This window comes from Typopeltis vanoorti, chromosome 3 (assembly GCF_054136105.1).
Source record: "Typopeltis vanoorti isolate ZY-2024b chromosome 3, IOZ_Tvanoo_1.0, whole genome shotgun sequence".
Classification (NCBI taxonomy): domain Eukaryota; kingdom Metazoa; phylum Arthropoda; class Arachnida; order Uropygi; family Thelyphonidae; genus Typopeltis; species Typopeltis vanoorti.
This window is the reverse complement of record NC_143551.1, coordinates 76792767-76817232: the sequence shown is the minus strand read 5'-3', so window position 1 is coordinate 76817232 and position 24466 is coordinate 76792767. Positions and strand designations below refer to the sequence as shown.

General features: G+C 34.1%; 1 protein-coding gene across 1 annotated transcript in view; it reads left to right on the top strand.

The window, feature by feature from the left end:
* The window catches only part of Phb2 (prohibitin 2), a 65098-nt gene that overhangs the window by 5947 nt on the left and 34685 nt on the right, over nt 1–24466 (top strand). Inside the window, exon 3 of the mRNA XM_090415726.1 lies at nt 4175–4254. Within this exon, the coding sequence (XP_090271852.1) occupies nt 4175–4254 (80 nt within the window). The remainder of the gene's footprint in view (nt 1–4174; nt 4255–24466) is intronic.

Sequence of the window (24466 nt, the reverse complement as noted above, 5' to 3'; positions counted from 1 at the left end):
AGAGAGAGAGATGTTCCAGTGACCCAAATTAACCATCATACACACATCCTATCATGCCTCTCCTTTAACATATTCATTGCCAAGCTGAAAATTGGAATTTCGTGTGGTGGCCAAATTTTTTTTTACTTGATAGCGACGTCCACGCGATACCGCGTGATCGGCAATGAACGTGTTAGACCATTCACCATCAGGGAACTCGCAACCAATTCTGGCAATCCATTCCACTCACTCACCACTCTCTGTGCAAAAAATCTGGTCTACACATCTCTACTAACCAAACTCATACACAACTTCCACAGATGGCCCCTAGTTCTCTATTTGTCATATATTGAAAAATTTTGCTTGCATCAATTTTATAAAATCCCTTTAATATTTTAAAAGTTTCTATTATGCCCACCTTTTCTGCCTCTCAACTAAACAAATCTTCAGCCTATCCTCATAGGGAGTATTCCACAGGCCTGTCACCATCTTGGTTACTCATCTCTGAATCTTTTCGACCACCTCCTGGTCCCCAAGAAACCCAGGTGACCAATGCGCAGTAGTCAAGATATGGCTGAATCATAACCTTATTAAGAGGGATAATAACTTCCTTATCTTTACTTGTTAGTGTGTTTTTCAACATCCAAGTAATTCATTGAGCTATTTTACCAACTTTTTAATATGCCTTCTGAACTTTAACTCTTTGTCCACCATTACCCCCACGTCCCTAGCCTCATCAATTTCCTGCAAACCAATGCTATCAATGTGATACACCATATACAACCTTTTCAACCCAAAGTGCATAACCATATATTTTGCAACATTAAATTGGCAGTCATTATCCTTTACCCACAATGCCAATTTATTTAAATCATCTTGCAGGATATCTACATCACCTTTATCAACTATTGCTCTCCTCAACTTTGCACCATCAGCAAACAACCAAATATCCCCTCTTAAATCTTTCCCCATGTCATTGATATACAAATTAAAGAGTAGTGGGCCTAGTACCGAACCCTGAGGTACTCCATTAGTCACCATCATTTTCGTAGACTCCACCTCACCATATAGTACGGTCTTGTGTCTCTCCATCAGCCATCCCCTCTTCATGATACTAGCTTCATATCCATTTCCATCCTCTCCAATTTTTGTAATAGTTTTCCATGTGGTATTTTGTCAAATGTCTTGGGTAAAGTCAGGTAGCATCATGATATAGCCATTACCTTTATCCAATTTTGCTTCTTATGTTGATAGTACCGATCTTGAATTCTGATGTTGAGTTGGGACGTGTTTCTGGATTTGTTCCAGTAGTTGACTTTTCGCTGTTCACCCTGGTTCACTGCCAAAAAACAATAGGGGGGGGGGCTTGTTTAACCGGACGATGCCCTAGCCAGCATGTAATTTTGCCACGTTGTACCATTTTACAATGTGGTTTAAGCCGATAAGAATACTATTTGGTCTGCTAAATCCCAATTTGCTAGCCCATCCTCATTCATTCAGTATCCAGGTAAGGTAGATACCCAATAGGGTGCACCATGAGAAGGTGAGGATTGGACGTTAGATCAGAAGTCTCGTTCAGTTCTCTGCATTGCTTTAAAGGCTATGTGGAGATCTCCTCTCAGTTATACAGCTTTGACCCTTAAACACCCTCAAAATTGGGTGTTACATTGGATGCATACAGGCAAATTAGTCAGAAAAATGTGATTAACTGACAAAAATATTAGAGATAGTAAATGGTAGATAGTGGTGTAACATGAAGATGGACTAGTGTATATGGTGGGTTTTGTGTGGTGTGGAATATTTTCTGTGATTACTCCTTGGACATTTTATTCTTATAATATAAACATCAAATCATTAAATGCTCTCAGTTTGATAGCAGTTGTTTTCAGAAACAAACTGATTTATGTAGGTCATATAGCAGTATGATAATTTTGTTCAAAAGCAAACTTCATCAAGAAATATGTAGATTTTAGTACTTTTGATAATGAAGATAGACACACTGGAGAATTAATGAAAAGAAAAAAAATCAATTGGATTCTGGTCTGCCATTATCTACATTTTCAAGAAAACTATTAAATTACACCAGATTGATTAGAAATGAATTTTTAGAATTTTTGTCAGAAAAGGAGTTTGTTCCAAAGCAAAATGAATATTTGTGAACATTTCTCTTGCTATTACATACTTAAAGATGTAAGCATTTTTTTTTAAATGAAAATCTCATCTATGAAAGTTGTAAACCTACAGTATGTTAGTATAAGCGGAGATTATGATAAGAAAAGTGTAAATCTATTATAGCACATTAGTATGTACCCTTTATAGGCTAATAATTAGAAAACCCTGAAATTCTGCTTTAAATGCAGTACTTTTTTTGAAACCACTTAAAAAGCAATCGGTAATGTGTTCCACTACCTTCATCACTTAAGCACAACTGGCATCCTCTGCAACATCATTTCTCTTCAATTTTCCTCATTGCATCTTCATGATGCTTTTCATAAGAAGAGTGGGACTTGTCCATTTGTCAGTGCTGATATCTTATTCCAAAGGTTATTGGCTCTGGAATCCTTTATATGATCTACTTTGGCTGAAGATTTTCTTATCTTACTTTGCTGCCTTCACTTGCTGCCTCTGTCTTTCTCCTAATGCTATTGACTTCACTGTCCTAATTGATTATTTATCTGTGAAGGCTGGTCACATAGTCGAGCTATCCTGATAGCGAGATAATCTTTGTTGATTTCACAGACCAAGCTGGAAAAGAAGCCAAACTTTGCTGTCAGTAATAAATTAACAAATTGTTCACCATCTCATCAGAATTTCAGATAATCCTCATTCTTCCATAACCTTGACCTTTTTCGTAACCAGCTCTACCTCCAAATATACTGTTGAGGTTAGCTCTCCTTGTAAGTCTGACTATAATCTTGACAGATCATCCTTTTCCCAGTCTAGAAGCTAGAAGTAGTTGACTCCCTTGGCAAGCACAAATTTTATGATTGAATCACGGTACCATATCATTTCTTTTCTTAGATTTTAATTGAATTACCTTGTTGTTAATATTACCATTGCTAAGTTTAATGCTTTCCTGTTTCTTGTTTGGATCCTTTTTTTTTTCTTTCTTTCTTTTTTTTTTTTTTTTTTTTTATCCTAAGATTCATTAAATGTTCTACTTTTTTTCAATTCCAGTCAATTTTCTAATAATTTCTTTTAATTAGGATATTTCCAATGTCAGATTTTCCTCAGATGTATTATCATCATCATCACTTGTAGCAACAATTCTGTCTAGTAATAATTACTTTATAGTGACTACTTTATCTTGAGCTTTAGGCACTGCCCTGTTGTGATGAGCTTTCTGTGCTATTCTTAAAGACTATTAAAAACTAATAATATTTCTGCAATTATGTAATTAAATGCTCTAGTACAATACATTAAAAACTACAAATATATGATAAAATATACCAATTACTCTAAGAAAATACATAACCATCAAAAATTCACTGATCTTTCAGGTGCTTTGTAACAGCACATCATCTCACCAGATAGCCTCAAACCCAAAATTTTAGTATAATTTTTTTTTCTCTATCTCAAAAAGTGATGATTTAAAAGTGACAACATCATTTTGCCCTGTATCTTTTGGATTTTTGTACTGATTTGGCACTGTACGTATGCATATATAGTAAAGAATGTTAGCCAAAAGTTGGCGTAATTTTTTTTCTTTTTCTGACAAGCAACGGCATCATATTGCCTAGTACAGTGCTTCCCAAACTTATGGATGTAAAGGTCCCCTTTGGAAAAATTTAAATATTTCATGGACCCATTGAGAAACAAAATTGAAATATAGACATATATTATTATAATATTTATTGTATTTATATTCAATACAAAACATACACACCGAATATTGCAGAAACCAAATGCAAATATTACAATTTTAGCATCTTACATACACATTTGACATGGCACACTTAGTGTTAAAACATTTTAAATGTTTTCGTTATTTCACAGCCCCTTGGGGGCCGTGACCCACAGTTTGGGAAGCGCTGACCTAGTAGAATGTATATCATTTTTTGCATTTTCATGTGCATATGTTTTTCAGATCCATTTGGACTGTATATAATATCGTATGTTAGTATTGATGTTGCCTATGTAGGTTTAGCAAAATATATATCACTTCTTTTTATTATGACTAATATTTCTTTTTCAGAATACCATGGTTCAACTATCCCATAATTTATGATATTCGAGCAAGACCAAGGAAGATTTCCTCTCCCACTGGAAGCAAAGGTAACTTATTGCTTTTATAATTGAGTATTATAATTATATTTTTATGAACACTTAACATCTTTTAGCATATTATTGAAAGAGTTAAAAAAATTAATTTATTACAATTAAGCTTATGTTATTTCACTTTTTTGTTTATAGTCACTTTAAGTGCTGTTGTGAAATAGCTAGTACATTTCGTTTATCTTTAATGTTTAGGAATTGCTATGCTAGTATTCTTGGATAGTAATTGTTCTCTAATATTATTTGTACATTAGAGAGATCTAAATATATTTTTTTTTCATCCTTCCCACTGTAGGTAGCTATGTGCATTTATTAAGTATAATTTCTGGGAAATTCCCATGCTACTCCTCTAAAACACTATTAATATAATTAACGGCTATTTTAGCCTGTTTTTGTATAGGAGTGTCCCTTATATTTAATACATTGGCTAACATAACTCAAAAGGGGTATGTATATATTTTAGGGCATTACGGGCGAGTGTGGAAGGCAATTATGGCAGAATAAAAAATGTGGAAAAATTATGTACATACCTTGATTTTGGTTTAAAGATGCCTTCTAAATCCAAGCTCTTGTTGAAAGGGGGGGGGGAAGAGAGGGAAAGAACATGGGGTTGTACTTGAGACACGGGAAATAAGTTTGGGAACCCGGGTTACTATTAATAATATATATATAAATATATATATATATTATTTTGTTGTGGGGAGAGGGGGGGGAGGAAAGAAGGGGAAGGGTATCCTTATGTGGAAACTGGGGCAAGGGCACGCGATGCGAGTTCTCACCAAACGGCCGATCATGCGTTATCACGTGGACGTCGCTAACTAAATAAAAAAATTAAAAAAATTTGGCTACCACACAATTCCAATTTTCAGCTTGGCAATGAAAGTGTTAAATTGACATATTTAAAAAAAAGAACAGCATGTATTGGAGGAATTTAAACATAAAGTTAATTAGAATATTATATGTGAGCCTCATCAGACAATTATGAGGAATAATGTTGAACGTATGAAATGAGATATTATATCTCAATATCAAGTATTCATCATCATCATCATCTCATCCACTTGGTAACGAGTTGAGTCCACTAAGAAGAAAGGTTCTCCACTTATCACGATCTCTGGCCATGAGTCTATAGCTGGGCAGATGGGAATGTTCTTTCAGCAACTTCATCCAAGTACTTCTTGGTCTGCCTCTAGGTCTTTTACCTCCTATATATTCATTCAGAGCTAAATATGACAGTCTATGAGGGCCTTTCTCTGAATATGACAAAAACCGCTAAAATAGCCGTTAATTATATTAATGTGCATTTATATTTTGCTGTCCTGTTTCCCCTGTTTGTGAAGATAGGCACAAGCTATTTGAAAAAAAGTTACCATAAGAAACCAAATAACCATTTATTCCTATGTTCTCTATAAGTTTGCTGTATTAAAAGTCAACTATAGTAGACGTTGGAGACAGGAAAGAACTGCCATGTCACCCAAATTTAATTTTATAAGACATTAGGTTACTTCGGCATAATTGGCCATTGAGTCTTGTATGCAAATACAGATGGAATTGGGAATATTTTGATTTACTACATTTCAAAATATTATTTAGAATACTTTAGTCACTATATTATTTCTATAACTTTCCTCCAATCCACATTGATCAGCATCAATCCATGTTGATCGAAGCACTTCCATCTGCATCAAAGTGTCTGTCTTCCTGTCTATCATTTACTGACTATTCTGGTATTGAATACCTGTTTTATTAACCTTCCCTATTTCACTCTATATAAGTGATCATAATGTGAGATTAGCTATGCTCACACATTCCTGTATGCTAAGGATGTCAAATTTCTTCCTAATATTTTCATTTTTATATGATTCTGCCATTGATGTCATCTGTTCACTCTCATATCCGTGGTCCCCTAGACAGCAGTGTTCAAACCAATTTTAATTTATGGATATGAAAATTGGGTTAAAAACCAAACTTTCAGATCCATAAGTTAAAACTGGTTTGATGAAACTGCTGCTTTGGTGTTTTGGCTAATTTCTTTTATTGCATTCAGTTGACTTCCTACTGTACCACCATTGCTTATTCTGTTGTTTATTTCCATATTTAATTTACCATCTACTAAAAATTGTGCATAAATAGTCAAAATGTTTAATTTCTGTATGTTCTCCACTCAAGATGCAGCTGATGGCAGCAATATTTCTGCCTGTTTTCTTAGTCTTTATGGAATGTTAAGTATATTAGACTAAATACCCACAAATTATTTATCTTTTTCTACTTCTTCCTATCATGGATTTTAGGCTGGGTGGCCTGTTCCGTCTCATGCCATCTCTTTCTTGGTCTTCTGATTCTTCTTTTTCTACTTATATTTGTATAATATTTTCAGTAGTCTGCTGTTGTCCATTCGATTTAAATGTTCTATCCATTTTTGTTTATACTTCTTATGTGGTTTTATATTCAGGGATTGTAAAATTTCTTCATTTGTTTTATGGTCTACTTAGTATATTCAGCTGTTTTTCTGAGAAATATCATTTCTGCTGTTTGAATTCGTTTTTCATCTTTCCTTTTTTGGTCCATGTTTCACTTCTGTATAGTAGAGTTGGTTTTGACAAGATGTTATATAATCTGATTCTAGTACATTTTTGTACTAGGGATGGCTTAAATATATTATTTATTATGCCATTTACTTTGACAAAGTTTGTCTTTTTTTTCTTCGTATGATAAATCACATCTCAAGTATTCAAAAGTATTTACTTGTTCTAATATTTTATTATCTATCACTATTTTACTTCTTACTGGGTTTTCTCATTTGAATGCGATTATTTTTGTTTTTTTTCTTTAGATATTATATTGTTTTGAGATAGCGTTTAACGATCTTTGTAAATCATCTTCTGATGTAGCTAATACTATTTTATCATCTGCAAATAATAGTGTATCTATCTTCATTTGTGGGGTTATTTGTCTACCAAATGGGTTATGCTGTTTCCATATTGTTATAATTTTATTTATATATATATATATATATATATATATTGAAAAGCAGAGGTGAGAGGGTACATCCTTGTCGTACTCCTCTTGATATATATTTCCATTCTGAGATGGTTTCTAGTTTAACTGCTGTTTTATTTCCTGTATATATTGTTTGAACGGATTGTAAAAGTTGGTTTATATTGGTATATTTAAATCGGTTAATATTTTAAACAGGGCGACCACACTCTTACCAGGCGCATCCCCCGGGTGGTGGATGGGGAAACCCAAATGGGTTGCTCTGAATAAAGAGCCGCGGACCATGCCTGTAGCAGAGGCATGGCAAGCTGGCTACATTATTATGCCAGTAACTTCCATGAGCCAGAGAAAGTCTACAAACCGAGATAGTGCTACTGCGTACGGAACAACCGATGCGCCTACTCGAAGACCACATAAAGTAGGTGAAAAATCAGCAATGTGGTCAGCCAAGGATGTGAAACATGTAGCCACCCTCAACATAAGATCACTATACCAACCTGGAAAATTTAAAAAGACTGAAATTGAGTATTTTAGGTTTATCAGAGACACATTGGTGCGGAGATGGATTCATGGATTTACCAGAAGGAAGACTGTACTTCTCAGGAAGAAAAGATAACATACACAGAGAAGGAGTTGCATTATTAATTGAAAAGAAACTTACACACTCAGTAATTGAAATAAACCCAGTGTCTCCTAGAATAATCACAGCCAAACTTCAAGCAAAAGAAAAAGGTCAAACAATTAAAATAATCCAAATATATGCACCAGACAGTAACCATTCAGAGGAAGAAATAGAAAATTTCTATGAAGAACTACAACAGGAAATAGATAATCCCAAAAATAGAGAACTCATGATAGTGATGGAAGATTTTAATGCTAAAATAGGACAGTTCACAGCAGACAAAAAAGATGTGATGGGGAAATTTGGATACTTAGAGCTTAACGACAGAGGAGAACAATTACTCCACTTCTGTAAAGCAAACGATCTAATGATTACAAACACATTGTTCTATCAACGCCCTAATAATAATTATACATGGACATATTTATGCAGTTCTTTATATTACCCAGATGGTAATATAAAGAACTGCATAGACTATATCATCATAAACAATGGAAAAGATCAGTAAATAATGTACGAACATTAAGAAGCTTCGATGTCGACACTGATCACAAAACATTAACTGCCAAAGTGAAGATAAAATTCAACAGGAAAATCAGTATCAGAAAAGAAGAAAACATCAACCTATCAAAAGTAAAAGATAGTTCAAGCAGAAGTCAATTTTTAGAACAGATGTGCCTGAAATTGAAACCCTCCATCTTCTAGAACAGCAGAAAATACTGGGAAGAGGGAAAAGAAACAGCGTTATCAATTGCAAAAGACACTCTTAGGTACCAAATCCAAAATAAACAAACAGCGGATAACCCAAGAAATCGTAGCTACAATAGAAGAGAAAAGAGAGGCCAAGATACTTATAAACCAACAAAACAATGAAGATAATAGATAAAAATATAGAGCACTAAAAAATAAAGTTGATAACCTCTGCAAAAAAGCCAAAAAATAATGGTTAGAAGAAAAAGCTAAGAAATGCCAAGAAGCATTTCTTAGTTTTTTCAAAACAACCTAAAAGTCTTCCATGATACTATAAGAGAAATCACAAAGGAATTCTCAGCAAAAGCAGTAACAATGATAAACAACAAGATGACTGAAACCAGGGAATATTGAAGATATAAGAAAAATTTGGTCAAACCATTTTAAGACTACCTTTCACCAAGGAAACAACAATACAATACCGACAATAGAAGAAAATAACGACCACCCAAAAATTTTACAAGTTAAATACACAATAAAACAGATGAAAAACAATAAAGCACCAGGCATTGATATTATCCCTACTGAACTGTGGTCATATAGACGCAGCACATCAATAAAATATTTAACAACCCTATTCAATAAAATACTACAAACAGGAGATATCCCAGATGACTGGAGAACTGGAAACATCATCCCAATATACAAGAATGGAGACAAAAGAGACTGCAGAAATTACAGACCAATCAATTTACTCTCCCACACCTATAAAACATTTGTAAGAATTATACAAAATACGAGGGCTGTTCAATAAGTAATAAGACTAATTTTACTGTCGCGAAACCACTCATCACAATATTAATTTCTGTGGAATAAAGAAATGTTGCTGTCTGTATTAACAAAAGAGGTTGATTGATGGCGTATACGGGCTGATGTGCCAGAGTGTCACGTGACTAAACGCAAGCTTGTTTCGGCGCGCCTATGAGCCGCGACCGACCAGTCGTTGAAATGGAAGCTTCCTCGGAACAGCGTTATGCGATTAAATTTTGTGTGCGTTTGCAAAAATCGGCATCGGACACTTTTAACATGACACGCGAAGCTTTCCGCGATGAAGCAATGTCGAGGGCAAGTGTTTTTCGCTGGCATAAAACTTTTAAGGAAGGAAGGCAAAATGTGGAAGATCTTGAACGTGAGGGAAGACCTTCAACATCCATCACAGAGACAATGATCAACACAACAGCGATTATCATCAAGGAGGATCGCAGAATTACAGTACACCAGCTGCATGTTGTCCTGAATATTTCTGTGGGAAGTGTTCACTCAATCATGGCTGAACATTTGGGACTGAAACGTGTTTGCGCCTGATGGATTCCCAAACTCTTGACACTGGAGCAATTGCAGCATCGAGTGGATGTGTGCACAGAATGGAAAGAAAGACTGGAACAAGAAGGCGACAACTTCTTAAAACGCATCATTACAGCAGATGAAGCTTGGTTGTATCACTATGACCCTACAATGAAACAACAAAGCAGTGAATGGAAACATCCGTCTTTGCCTACCCCCAAGAAAGCAAAAACTGTAAAATCGGCTGGTAAAGTTATGACCATAATGTTTTTTGCCTACAAAAGCATTGTTTACCAACACGCTGTAGAACCCGGGAATACTGTAAACGGCTCATACTATGCGGATGTTTTACGGACAATGGTACAGCACGTCAAAAGGAAGCGTCCATTGCTGAAGAATGGCTTCTTATTGCACCACAATAATGCAAGGCCACATATTGCTGGTTGTGTAGTGGACGTTTTGCAGAAGAACAACATAGATATCCTACCACATCCTCCTTACAGTCCTGATCTCGCATCGTGCGATTTCTGGCTGTTTCCTCAGCTCAAGAAACCACTAAGAGGCCGCCATTTCGAAAGCAACAAAGCATGTGTAAAAGCTGCAGAGGCGGTTTTTGAAAGAACTCAAAAAAAACGGACTTTCATATGTGTTTAAGAAGTGGACGCAGCGTTGGGACAAATGCATTGCGTCTCACAGTAGTTACTTTGAAAAAGACCATGTAAATGATGACGATTAAAGGTAATCTGTTTTCTGTATAAATATAGTCGTATAACTTATTGAACAGCCTACGTAGATTAAAAAACACCTATGAAGAAATGATAGGCATAGAACAAGCTGGTTTCCGAGGAAACAATTCAACGATAGACCAAATTTTCACATTGCACCAACTAGCAGAGCTCAGCTAGAAGACCATAAAGAACTCTGACACACTTTCACTTGATTCTCTTTTCTTTTCTCTTAATAATTTTAGAGTAAAAATTGGATCTATGCAGGATCGGCCTTTTCGGAAACCGTTTTGTTCCTCTAGTAGCTTGTCTCTACAATACTGTTTAGCTTCTCTTTTAATATTCCTGCATATATTTTATATCCTGTATTTAGCAGACTAATTTCCATGTAGTTATTGCAATCGTCTTTATTTCCCTTTTTATAGATTGGGATAACAGTGCTTTTTTTATTGTATTATTTGCTTCTGTTATTGTACAATCATACCTTTTAATGCCAGTGCAAAATAAGAGATCCTTTTACTTTCTTCACCTTGTAAGATCAGCAACACTATCATTTTTTTTTTTTTTTTGCTAATTATCTTAGTTGCCAAATACGTTCTTAGTTGACAATACATCAAGTTCTCCCAGAACTTGATTCAAGATAATTATTTTTGTCAAACAATTATTTTATAAATTAATGAAAATCTGAATCTTAAAAAAAATACAGCCCATGTCTCTTCCAAAATAAGTTTTCTTTACTTTTTTATTCATAATATTAGTTCACAATTGCATGAAGGTTTATACTTTTGTGATTTTGCTTTATAGGGAACTATACATAAATCTTGAATCATATCATGTATAATCTTTATAACATAATCTGTAGTTCTTTGTACTTCAAATTTCTTGATTTCCACAAATCACTCATTACAGATTGAAATAAATGGCTGTTATGAAGTAAATTGTTATGTTATGTAATAGTTTTTGAGGTAGTGATACTCTCCCTATAGTTTATCATTCAAAACATGTATAGGTGCATTCTTCAAAAGTGAAATTTTGTTTCCAAAATTTAATAGAACATAGTAGAATTGTATTTCACCTTTGATGGCAAATTCCCCCCCCCCCCCCCCCCAACTATTTCTCTCTCTCTCACACACACACACATTGAATTTGTTCTTTTTCAAAGTAATTGTACCAGACAACTTAATTTTACGATACCAAAATTAAATTGTGATCATTATAAATTAGCAAATTTCGTATATATATTTCTCATTTATATTATTTCCTGATTATTATAAATCAGTAAATTTTGTGATATTGGGTAATTGTGGAAATTAATGTTTAAAAAACAGTGTCATTCTACAATAGCAATATCAGAATAAAATGTTTCGAATATCTGCTAATCAATCAGAAAGATGAAAAAACAAAACAAATTTCTGCATGTGTTTGGCTATTTCTTGGGGCTTTTTAGTGTGTCTACTGGGATGCATTCTTTGCTTCTTTCTCAGTAATCTTCGTTAGCTTACAGCCTGTTACTCAAACAGAAAGGAATATTAGCAAGTATATCTGACACAATTCATTTCTGAGGTGCCAAGTAACAGTAACATAGGGGTAAAAAAAGAAAAGTTGGAGTCTTCACCTTTCAAGTAACTCTTACTCTACTGATGAAAGGAAATTTTCTAGTTCTAAAATAGTGATTTTGCTGTAATTTAGACATGTCTTCATGCAAAAGATGGGTGATCGCCACTGAAAGCACACTAGCTTGTCCATGATTTCCATTCATAGGTAAGCCAGGAATTACTGAAAACTTTGACACAGCAACATTTTAGGCTTCTTCTGTCTATTTCTAGACGATGATATTCTTTTCTTCATAGTGGAATAGACTTACCTTATGCTTGCCAACAAAGTTCAGTACAATCCACATTCTCGCAGTATACTTTGGAGTTCGATAGATCTGTGCTTTCTGGATTCTATTTTGTATGTCCTGTTTGGTTTCATCTTGTGTGCTAATCACTGATCCCAGGTAGATAGTTATCTACCTGTTCCAGTGTTTTCCCTTAGTATTTCAAAAACTAATTCTTGTTTGGGGTTTATCTTTATTACTTTAGTCTTGATATGATTTATTTTCAATCCACATTTATTTGCTTCCTGGTTTAAATTATCTATTTTCTTTTGGAGGTGTTGATTTTTGTGCCAAAAGGCATATATTGTCTGCAAAATCCAGGTCACTACTGATTTTATTTGATCATCCCCATTGAATGCCAGTTCTTTCTTCAGATGTTTTCCTCATCACCCAATTGATAACGATCAATTGGATGATGAGAAAGATTGTCAGGGAGAGTATACATCCTTGTCTTACTCCTGTGTTTGTTATAAATGGTTCTGATAGTTTGCCATTGTTTATTATTTGGATTTTGTATTTTTCATGAGTTTTCTTTGTTATATTTATTATTTTCTGAGGAATTCCATAGTGCTTCATTAACTTCCATATAGTCTTTCTTTCTATGCTATCAAATGCACATTCAAAGTTGATGAATCCCAAATATAGGCTACTCTGCCACTCTATTCATTGTTCAACAATTATTCTTAGTGTCATTATCTGGTCAATACAAGATCTGTTTGGCCTGAACCCAGCCTGTTCTTTCCTCAGTTTAGTTTCAGTTTCTTGTTTCATTCTTTCTAGCAATATTCTAGTAAATACTTTACAAATCCCTCTCCAATTTTCATAAAGTGTTATATCTCCCTTTTTTTTTTTTGGTAATTTCACTGGGAGTCCTGTATTACAGTTTTCTGGCCATTCCTCTTTTCCCATATTTGATTAAATAGTGGGTGTAGCATTTCAACAAGAGTATTTATATCTCTTTAAGTAGTTCAGCCTGTATATTACCACTTCCAGCTGCTTTATTATTTTTTATTTATTTACTTATTTCTGGTTTAGTTATAATTCCTGTATTTATTTTAAGTATTTCTTCTTCTGGTATTTCTTGTTCTAGGTTTTCTATTTCTCCATTTAAAATTTCTTGGAAATGTTCTACCCATCTTTTTTCAGCAACATCTTTTTTTACAATCCTCCTCCTTTCTCATCCAGGCTTGGGACCGACAATGGTGGAGTTACAACGTATACTAAAATATTAATTAAAAAAACTTTAATCAATACCTTCCTATATTTTGGCAATGTTACATTGCCATTTTCTGGGAACCTAAAACTATGACATGTGCATGCAGGCACTAACAACGAGCAAATTAGACTGAAGAAGGCAACTGGTGTTAACCTTTCTTCCATTACCCTGAAGCTCTCAGCACACACTCGCATGTGGTAACTTTGCCATAGCACCGAAAACAATACTGTCTGAAGAAATAATGATACAAGTAGAATGTGGTATCTGCAACTTGCCCATCCATATTGCAAACAATATCAGACTGGGTGTAGCCGGAGTTTTTACCAAAGCTAAAGCACCAAAAATCAACTTATCCAAAGGTGGACCATGCAATTAAACCACAGAATATGTTGGAAGAAAGCCATTTTAATACACCATAGCAAATATAAATATGAAAGATTTCTTGGAATCAGCCTCAGCTCTAAAAAACTTTCCAAATCTCAACAAATTTGGATGCATGAAACTACCCCAAATTTGGGAAGCTTGCATCCTTAGAACATCAGCCCAACAGCCAAGACAACCCAATTATCCCACTAGGGAGCACCTTTAGGACTTTAGGACCAATGCTAGTTGCCTTCTTCAGCCTTGCTCATTGTTAGTGCCTGCATGCACATCATAGTTTTATGTTCCCAGAAGATGGCAATTTAACATTGCCGAAATATAGGAAGGTATTGATTAAAGTTTTTTAATTAATGTTTTAGTATACATTGTCATTTCCTGAAAAATTTAAAGTCATGTAACCAATGTATAAGTTTATCTACAAGAAAAACAGAGGTGCAGAAAAATTATTTCATCCAGTTCAGCTTCCTTCCTTTTTCTTGTCAGAAAATAATATTAACCTTCATATCTAACTTTCATGACATAAAGATACGACTTTTTAAGAATGAATAATAACAGGTAATGTATTAATAAAAATTACAACAATTTTAGATAATCACTGTTTCCTAAATAATACTGGGGCTCGGAAAAAAAAAAGTAGTGGCTGGAATAATCAAATAGCAAAGAAATAGTAAGAATATAGAAAAGATAATAATTATTTTATTTTGTTATTTGACAGGTAAAATAAAATTATAGATTTTGGATACCAAAATTTGAAGGACATACTGTAAAAAATGCAAAATATGAAAGATAACGTTGTATTTATAATTCAATTGCTATGGGCAGTCATGGGGGAGGGGGGTGATTAAACTACTTCAAAACGAACATAAAATTTAAATCCATTCCGTATAAGACATGTCTCAGATAACCATTGCAAAATAAATGATGAAATTAAGAAACGGAATTCTTATTATTAAAATGCATCATCAAATTCTCAATATATACCCTCAAGGGGTGTACAGGATATTATGATAGTACTACATGAAAAATTTACATCATTACTAACTTCCTATCAACAATTTTCTCCCAAATCAATCCGTTATTTGTCAAGATGTTATATTTCTGTCTTCTGAGGCACTTTTTACTGCATCAATCCACATAGATCTTGGTCTTCCTCTGGGTCTCTTTCCTGCCAACCTGGCAGAGAACACTTGTTTCTTGTGTAAGTGACATACCACCTGAGATTAGATCTGCTAACACATTCCTTGATGCTAACAATATCAAGTTCTTTCTTAATATTCGCTTTTTTAATATATTGCCATTGATACCATCTGTTCAAGCCCCTAATCTTTCTCAGGACTCTCATCTCTGTGGTCTCTAGTCTTTGGTCAAATTTTATTTCTAACCCAGCTCTCAGATCCATAAGTTAAAATTGATTTGAAAACTGTCTTGTACACAGCTAATTTAGCTGTTTTAACTAATTTCTCTCCTATTCCATATAAATTTATTCAGTTGACTTCCTACCATACCGGGCTTTGTTGATACACCACATAACTGTAGCATTTTGAAGAGCCTTCTTACCACCTTGTCATGCCTTTTCCAGATCAACAAAACTTAAATACAAATCCTTGTTATATTCCCAAGATTTCTCAATTACTTGTCTTAGTGAAAATCTGATCCTGAAACCTATATCTGGCCTGAATCCAGCTTGTTTTTCATCAAGCTTCCCTTCCACAATTGTTCTTAGCCATTTCTCAAGTATACTTGAATAAATCTGACCAGGAAACTTGGTAGGGAAATACCTCTGTATTTCCCTACCAAGGATAGGGAAATTATTTCCCTTTTTATAGATAGGTACTATGACAACTATGTTCCAATCATCTGGAATTCAATCCTCTGACTGGGCCTTCTGAGTTATGCAATGCAATCACTCTAAAACTTTTATACCTCCATATTTGAGCATTTCTGGCTGAATTTCATCTACTCCAGCTGCCTTTCCACATTTCAGGTTTTTGGTGACTTTTTCTACTCAAAGTATGGGTATGTATTCCTGACTGCATTCCTGTTGGGAGTTTTTTACCATCATGCTGGCACTGCTTGTTTCATCTAGCAGTCTTTCAAGATAATTACGCCAGACATCTAGAATATCTTTATATTCCTTTTCATGTCATATTTATCACAACAAAAAATTACACACTACAATACTAACAAAATATGGTACATTGCAAAACATAATTGCAGTTAACATTGAAACAAAGCTTTTCTTTTGTATTTGTTTGAAACAAATAAGTACATTATTCCCCTCCAAGTTTCAAGATAAATAGTTATATCATATTATAATCACAGTAAATATATCTGTTTGAAATTAGCAGTGGCTTCTCTTTGTATTTTCATTACTGAGCTGTAAAAGGAATAACTACTGACTTATAATTTAAGTAACCAGTATTTATTCTAAGAATATGTTAAACATATCCTTAGACACAGGATATGTTTCTTAAGAATATTCTTTTAGGTTGTGCAGCTATATTTTGTAGTTGCCACTGCAACTTCACATTCCATCTTGCAGTATTTAGTAGATCCAAGTAATATACACAAAATTTCTTTTGCTAGGGTCTGTTAAAATAAAATCTGTACACAATATATTTTCTTTTTGTTAAAGTAAGTACCTTGCACCAGTCTTCCATTTCAAGTTACTAAAGAACACTCCTGAGAATTAACTTTCTCTAAAGCTGGATATTTGCACTTTTGTTTGGTTATAAAATTTAATTAATGATATTGGATGTCAATTGCAGTGTTTGTCTTCTTGTAAACTGTGACTTGCAATATCAGTGTCAGATTATGGAGCTGATCTGCTCATTCAACACAAGATTGATTTTAGCATTGACCCTGAGCAACTCTCAATTACCAGTACTAGGTTTTCACAGTGAAGTTGTTACCAAAAGTATCACCTAATCCAATTTGTTTTCTTTTCATAACACTTACATGTAATATTTGTAATAAAAGTGATTTACTGAGTCAAATACTTTCCTGGTATGCTTATTTGTTCTTGGAATTCTGTAATAGTTTTTTTTTTGTGTGTCTGTATCCCTAAATCTTAATTATCAGATGCTATTTTGCTAATACGTATTGAATTTTATAGTGCATTGATAAATCTAATTGTTATTTTCTTAAATTCACAGAAATCTGACTAAAAGATAATAAAGAAGATGTTATGATTAGAAAAATTAATCACTAGGTTTAAATATGAAATAAAAATAATAATGCATCAATTTTAAATACATCTGGTCGTCGACTGATGACCACAAAAAAAAAAAGAATAAATTAATAATAAATCAGGCAGCTGCGCTTACGATAACTATGGGATACGATGGTTATCGTATGATAACTATCCCTCACATACCCTCAGTCGCTTTCAAGCATCTGTTGCATGTGGTAAATTAATTAAAATTCTACTGAAATACTACCCATAAAATGTCTAGTAAAAGGAAAATGCCTTCATCTACAGATACAACAGCTAAAAAGTCAAGGAAAATTATTGATTTAGAGTGTAAAATGAAAGTTATCCAGAAGTATGAAGGCAGAAAGAAAGTGAATACGATAGCACGTGACTTGAAGTTATCACATTCCACAGTATTGATGATACTTAAGGACAAAAAAAGAATTTGGGAAACTGTGAAAGGTTCCACACCTATGAAGTCTACAATTTTAACCAAACAACGACAGGGACCCATCCATGAAATGGAGAAATTGTTGTTTATGTGAATGGAAGATTTAATACAGAAAAATTCACCCATGAGCCTTTGCACAGTGCAAGCGAAGGCTAGAAGTCTGTTTCAGTTTAAAATCACTTACCGGAGACGATTACTCAGAAGATTTTCAGGATAGTACTGGATGGTTTAAGCATTTTAAAAAAAGATTTGCTTTACATAATGTACGTGTCACAGGAGAAGCAGGAAGTGCAGATGAAGATGAAGCCCAAAAATTCGTTGATAGTTTCGACTCTTTAATCAAAGAAGAAGGTTATCTACCGGAACAAATATTTAACGTAGATGAAACTCGCTTGCAATAGAAACGCATGCCTAATCATACGTACATACACCAAGAAGCAAAAAGGATGCCAGGATTCAAAACTTTTAAGGATCGATTGACTTTGTTGCTTGGTGGGAATGCCGTGGGTTTTAAGCTGAAGCCTTTTCTCATTTATCGTTCAGAAAACCCTTGTGCATTTAAGCACATCAACAAGCACACACTGCCCGTTTACTACCATTCAAACCCTAAAGCTTGGATGACTCAAGCACTGTTCGAAGACTGGTTCATGAACTGCTTTATTCCCCAGGCTTGTGAATATTGTGCGAAGAGAGGTATCCCTTTCAAGATTTTATTGATTATGGACACTGCCCCTGGCCATTCTCCTCATCTGGACGACCTAACACAACTGCTCTCATTCAACCCATGGATCAGGGTACTATTTCAGCATTCAAGGCTCACTACCTCAGAACGACATTCGCACAAGCCATCGAAGCGATAGATTCTGATGCTGATTTATCTTTGCGAGACTTTTGGAAGCAGTACAACATTCTTCAGTATATCAAGAATATTTCGACCACATGGGAATGTGTAACAAAGAATTGTATGTCGGGAATTTGGAAAAAGTGTCTAAAATGTTATGCGAATACATTTGAAGGATTTGAAAAAGGAGAGGGAACTGGAAGTGATTACAGAAAAAATAGTTAAACTTGCCAAAAATCTTAAATTAGAATGTGAAATAGAAGACATAGAGGGGTTGCTAGATTGTGAAATAAAAGAACTTTTGGATGAAGAGTTGATTGACTTGGAAGCACAGAGAGTGTCAGAAGAAAAATCGAGAGAGGAAGAAGAGGAGCCAGAAAAGAAATCATTGCAAAGAGTTTATCAGATTCTTTTTCGCAACTGAATAAAGCTCTCGCCAGTTTCGAAGCAATGGACCCAAATGTCGAACGATTCACAAAGATTGAACGTATCATTCAAGATGCTGTGCATTGTTATCGTGAGATGTATGAAGAAGAAAAGAAACAAACTGTTCAAAGCTCAGCATGTTCCTCATCAAGAGAACATCTCCTACCTCAACCCAAGAGCATGATCCTGATGATCCACAACCCAACACAAGCAAAGATTAAAAATTGATTTTGTAAATTTCATTTGTATTAATTTTTACATTAATTTTAGATTGTATTTTTCTGTTTACAGTATGTACAGTATTATTTTTCACATTTTGTACAATATACATAATTATAAATTTAAAAAGATTATAAAAATAAATTATAAAGATGATAAAAAGATTAAAGAATACTGTTAATAAATATATGGCCGACATACGACCAGATCGACTTACGACCTGTCAGCCAGAACGGAAGTCAGTCGTAAGCCAACGACCAAGTGTAATACAAGAAAGGAGAAAAAAATGCATTTCATATATTTGCTGATTTTTTATACAACATGGGGTTTTCTCTAAATGGAAAAGGATAATGAGCCATTAGGAAGTCATGTCACTAGTGTATCTAGAAAGAGGAAACAATGTTACTTTTTCTATGGTGAAATTTATTTTAGGTTTTAGGATGTGCTTTGCTATTTGGTCCAATGGACCAAATAGCAAAGCACATCCAACTATTGGTTTAAGTGTGGCCGCATTAAGTGCCTGGCTTTCAAAATGTTTCTTATAGAAGTTGAGTGGGTGGAAAGGGACGAGAGGACTGTATTGTAGTCTCATCCAGCTGTTTATGTATTTTTTCCTTTCCATAAGAAATAACCTGAATATGTGGTGCATCTGAATGATTCACTTGTCAGGGGAGAGGGGGGGGATGTGGCTTAATGAGGTTAAGTATCTCTGTGGAAAGTTTATTAATGAATGGTAAAGCAATACCAAAACTGACTATGATGTCAGAATCTGTAAGGTTAGATTTTTTATTAATGTTTTAAAATGTAGAAGTTTTAATAGATGAGAGAGAATTCCTTGTGAAGGCAGAAAGTGATTTGAATAAATGTTGGCCAGTTTGTAGGTGTGGCTGTTTATGCTGTCTACTGGATGAAGGGGTATATTAAGTTTGTGAATTCTGGGGACCCCATATATATCTGGGGTGGTTTGACATGATAAGGTTTAGGTTTTTTGGTAATCTCTTTAGACTAAGATGCAACTTTTTTAAAATAATTTATACACTTTTTCTTTTGAGATTTTGTAGGATCCCTATCTATCATTTGATAAGTAGAGAGGTCCTTAAGGAGGTAACTGATTTTTTTTTCTGCTATAATTCATCTGGTAACACATAATAGCAGTTGCATTTTCTTTCTCTGCTTTTGTTACAATAATTTGTTCCTAGATAACTTTTTAAGTGCTGGTATTTCTTTAGGTGGCATGTATAAGGTTCATGGAGTGCAACATTCCTTGTATCTAGTTTAACCTACATTAGACAGACTAATGATGTTCTTCAAGACATCTGTCTTGAAGAACAAAAATTACATCTGCAGTCATCTGTATGGCAAGTCAAGATTGGCAGGCAATGCTCTGGTTACTCCTTCACATGGAATTAGATGGAAGACATCAGTATTACATAGAAGTTGTAATACATACATGCATACATAGCTCATAGCAAAAAAACATGATGTTAAAAAAGAGAATCATGATGTCATTATATATTAACAGAATTGAAGAATTTAAAATATTTTAAGTTAAAACCTTGAAGGAAAACACAGATCTAATCCAAAATTAAAATAAGAGTTAAAAGTAAAAGTCTTAATATGTTATAATAAGGAAAAGAAACATATGTATCATTATAAATTCAGATCTAAGTTCGTAATCCAGATCGCAGCTTCAGGAGCTGCTTGTAAAAAGTCATTCCAGTCATTCTGATAAGCACGGAAGGTGCATTCTGTTACAATATGTTGCATAGTCTGTCGTGGAGCACCACGGTCACATTCTGGAGATGTTTGTCTGTTCCATTTATAGAGAGTATCTCCACATAGGCCATTATTTGTCCGAATTCTATTTAGTACCGTCCATGTTTTGCTAGGTAGATCTGATCCTGTGATGATTTGATCACCTTTAAAGATGTTATGCAAATTTTCTTTCGTATTTTCCTTCCATGTTTCTTCCCACTTTGATAAAGGATTAAAATTATTTAGCACTAGTTCTTCTGCTGCTCGTAGTGATGGATGGCGAGATTTCAATCTATTGACGTTAAGAGTTGGGAGATCCTGATGAATAGGTAGGTTCGGATTACCAGCAATTTTTAGGAATTCACTGACTAAAGAATTCAATCTACGTAGTTCTGTAGGAATAATGCCTGCTAAAAGAGGTAACCAATATGTTGGGGTCGATCTAATAGAGCCTGTAATTAATCTTAAGGTATTGTTCAATTGAGAATTGATAATCCTTGTGTGAGAGCTATTTAGCCACACAGGAGCACAATATTCAGCACTTGAGAATACCAAAGCAAGGGCTGTTGTCCGAAGAGTAGAGGCTCTAGAACCCCAGGTAGTGCCACAGAGTCTCTGTAGGATATTATTACATGTCCTTAGTTTATATGCCAAGTTTGAAAGATGTTGCCGGAAAGTGAGAGAACGGTCAAGCGTGACTCCCAAGTACTTAGGGAATGTATTATATGGAAGTATAGTGTTGTTCAATTCAATTTTTAGTTTCACATTTGCCAAGTTATTATTTAGATGAAATAATAACTACAGAAGAAATTCTAATATATATTAATAGTTATAGTAATAATTAATATATATTAGAATTTCTTCTGTACGACTTATGCATTTATGCTGTGTAGTTATTGCTATATCGTTGGCATAACAAAATTTTCTTGAAGTAGTGATGGGAAGATCAGATATATACAGATTGAATAATAACAGAGATAAAACAGATCCCTGTGGCAGTCCCTTATTTAACTTCCTTTCACTACTAGTTTTATTACCTATAGTCACTATAAATCTTCTATATCTTAGCATATTGTTGATAATGGATGGATGGTAATCTCTTAGCATATTGTTATCTATCTATCTATCTCTTAGTATATTGTTAATAATATGGACTATTGTTTTACATGGGATAATTTTAAATAATTTATATAGAAGGCCTTGTCTCCAAATGGTGTCGAAGGCTGTTGACAAATCAATAAATGCTGCTGATGTTTTTAAACCTTTTTGAAAACCAGCTTCTATGTGAGTTACCAAAGAGAGAACCTGGTCACAACACCCACGATTTGGTCTGAAGCCAGTTTGTTCTATTGGGACATTTTTAAAAATTGTGGAGCTTATTCTATTATAAATAAGTATTTCAAAGAGTTTATAACAACAACTGAGGAGAGTAATAGGTCGGTAACTTTCCAGTTTATGATTAGGCTTACCAGGCTTTAAAATTGAAAGTACTTTTGCTTTTTTAAAAATAGTGGGAAGTTTACCAGTTGTAAGAATGTCAGTATAGAACTTTGTTAATTCCATAATCTTGCATTTCTTCCCAGATTAATCAAAAATTCTGGATGAATGTTATCAAAACCAAGAGCCTTACCAGGCTTTAATTCCTTGAAGGCTGTTTCAACTTCTTGCTGCGTAAAAGGGTGTGAAAATTTGAAGTTATAGGTGAAGACTTGCTAAATTCTTTTAATTTTCTCTTTATATATCTTGTATGCTTTTTATTGATTGAGATACGTGATATATTAATATGTATAGCTAGTTGATATGGGGGTGATTCTTGTTTGTTCTTTAATCAAAGGAGCACTACTATCTAGTTTCCTAAGAAGGCTCCAAGCTTTATGGCTGGTATGAGTAAAGTCCATACCTTCAACTGTATTTACCCATTTTTTCCTTCGGGATATATCCAAGTTTTCTAGGAGTTCGTTTGCTGTTTTTGGGTTCATTGTTTATCTGATATTCATTATAAAGTAATTCACATTTTTTGCTCCAACCGTGTATATAGTTATGTCTAATACCTCTAGGAATACTTTTCTTGGCAGCAAGTAGGACTACACCTATAAATCGACGAAAATTATTACTTATTGGAGATATCCAGCGAATACATTTGTCAAGTTCATTTGCGTATTTATTCCAGTCAGCCTTTTTAAAATTCTAGCGTGGGATAGGCTTTGATCTTATAAATGGAATGGAAATGCCAATGTCAATTAATACCGGTCTATGTTGACTATGAGGAAAGTCAGTTAAGACCCTTCTCAGATTTTGCATAGGGTGACCTGAATTATTTTTGCTAACAAGACATAAATCAGGGTTATAGTCTCTTTTCCAGGTTGCATATCTAAAAGTGCCTTTGTCTTTGGCATCAAAGACGAAGTGAAGATTATTTAGTTCAATCCAATCAAGTTTTTTTGCCACATTCGTTGTTTCGAGCCTAGTTCCATTCATGGTGACTATTAAAGTCCTCATTATAAATTGCAGGATGTTCAGCAATAGGGGATAATTTTTTACGGCCAAGGTGATCCAGGTGGCTTATAAATATTCGTAATTGTAATATCTTGAACTTTTATCACTACTGTATGTATGTTTTCTACAATATTTTGAGATAGAAGAAAAATTCTATAAGATGATTTTGCACATACGTTGCTATTCCATATACTTCATGATAAGTTGCACCAATAACCTGGAATGCAACCTCTTTTAAGGAGCTATTCAGGATCAGCAGCACGTGTTTCCTGGACAGCAATCACATCAACATTGTTGGTTAACAATAATTTTGATAAATAATCGCATTTGACTTTGCTAATAGATTCAATATTTAATTGACAAATACATAGTGTAGGGCCAATGTTTCTAAATTCTGGTTTCTGCAAGTCACTATATTCAATAAATTCAGTAGACATCATGAAATTGGCCAGGAGATCCTTAGGATGGACTGGCTGCCTATCGCTGTTGCTCATTTACCACCACCCAGGGGACACATATGGTTTAGGATCACTATGGATGCAAGCAAATTTGTCCCCCAGAAGTTGTAATACTTATGTAATAGAAGCCAGTGTTTCCCAAACTTTTTTTGGATCATGTTTTCTAAGCCAGTGTTTCCCAACCTTTTTTGATCATGCTCCACCTCAGATTTTGATTGCCCCTGTAGCATAATAGTCAACCAAGTTCTGAAAAAGTATAATATAAATAGATACTTCAAATAAAAAAGGAACATAGGTAAAACTTTTTAATTTGACTTTCTTCAATGAATATAAATTTTATGTTACACTTTGTATATTATTAAACATAAATCGAACTCAGGAAAATAAAATCCAAATTAATGTGATCCTTTAGCTTGATGTCTGCTGCAGAGTTTATTTGAGGTACTAATTTAGTCAATTTCAATCTAAAATTTGCATGGTTTGTGATATCCAGATGATTTATTTTTTTCAGTAACAAGT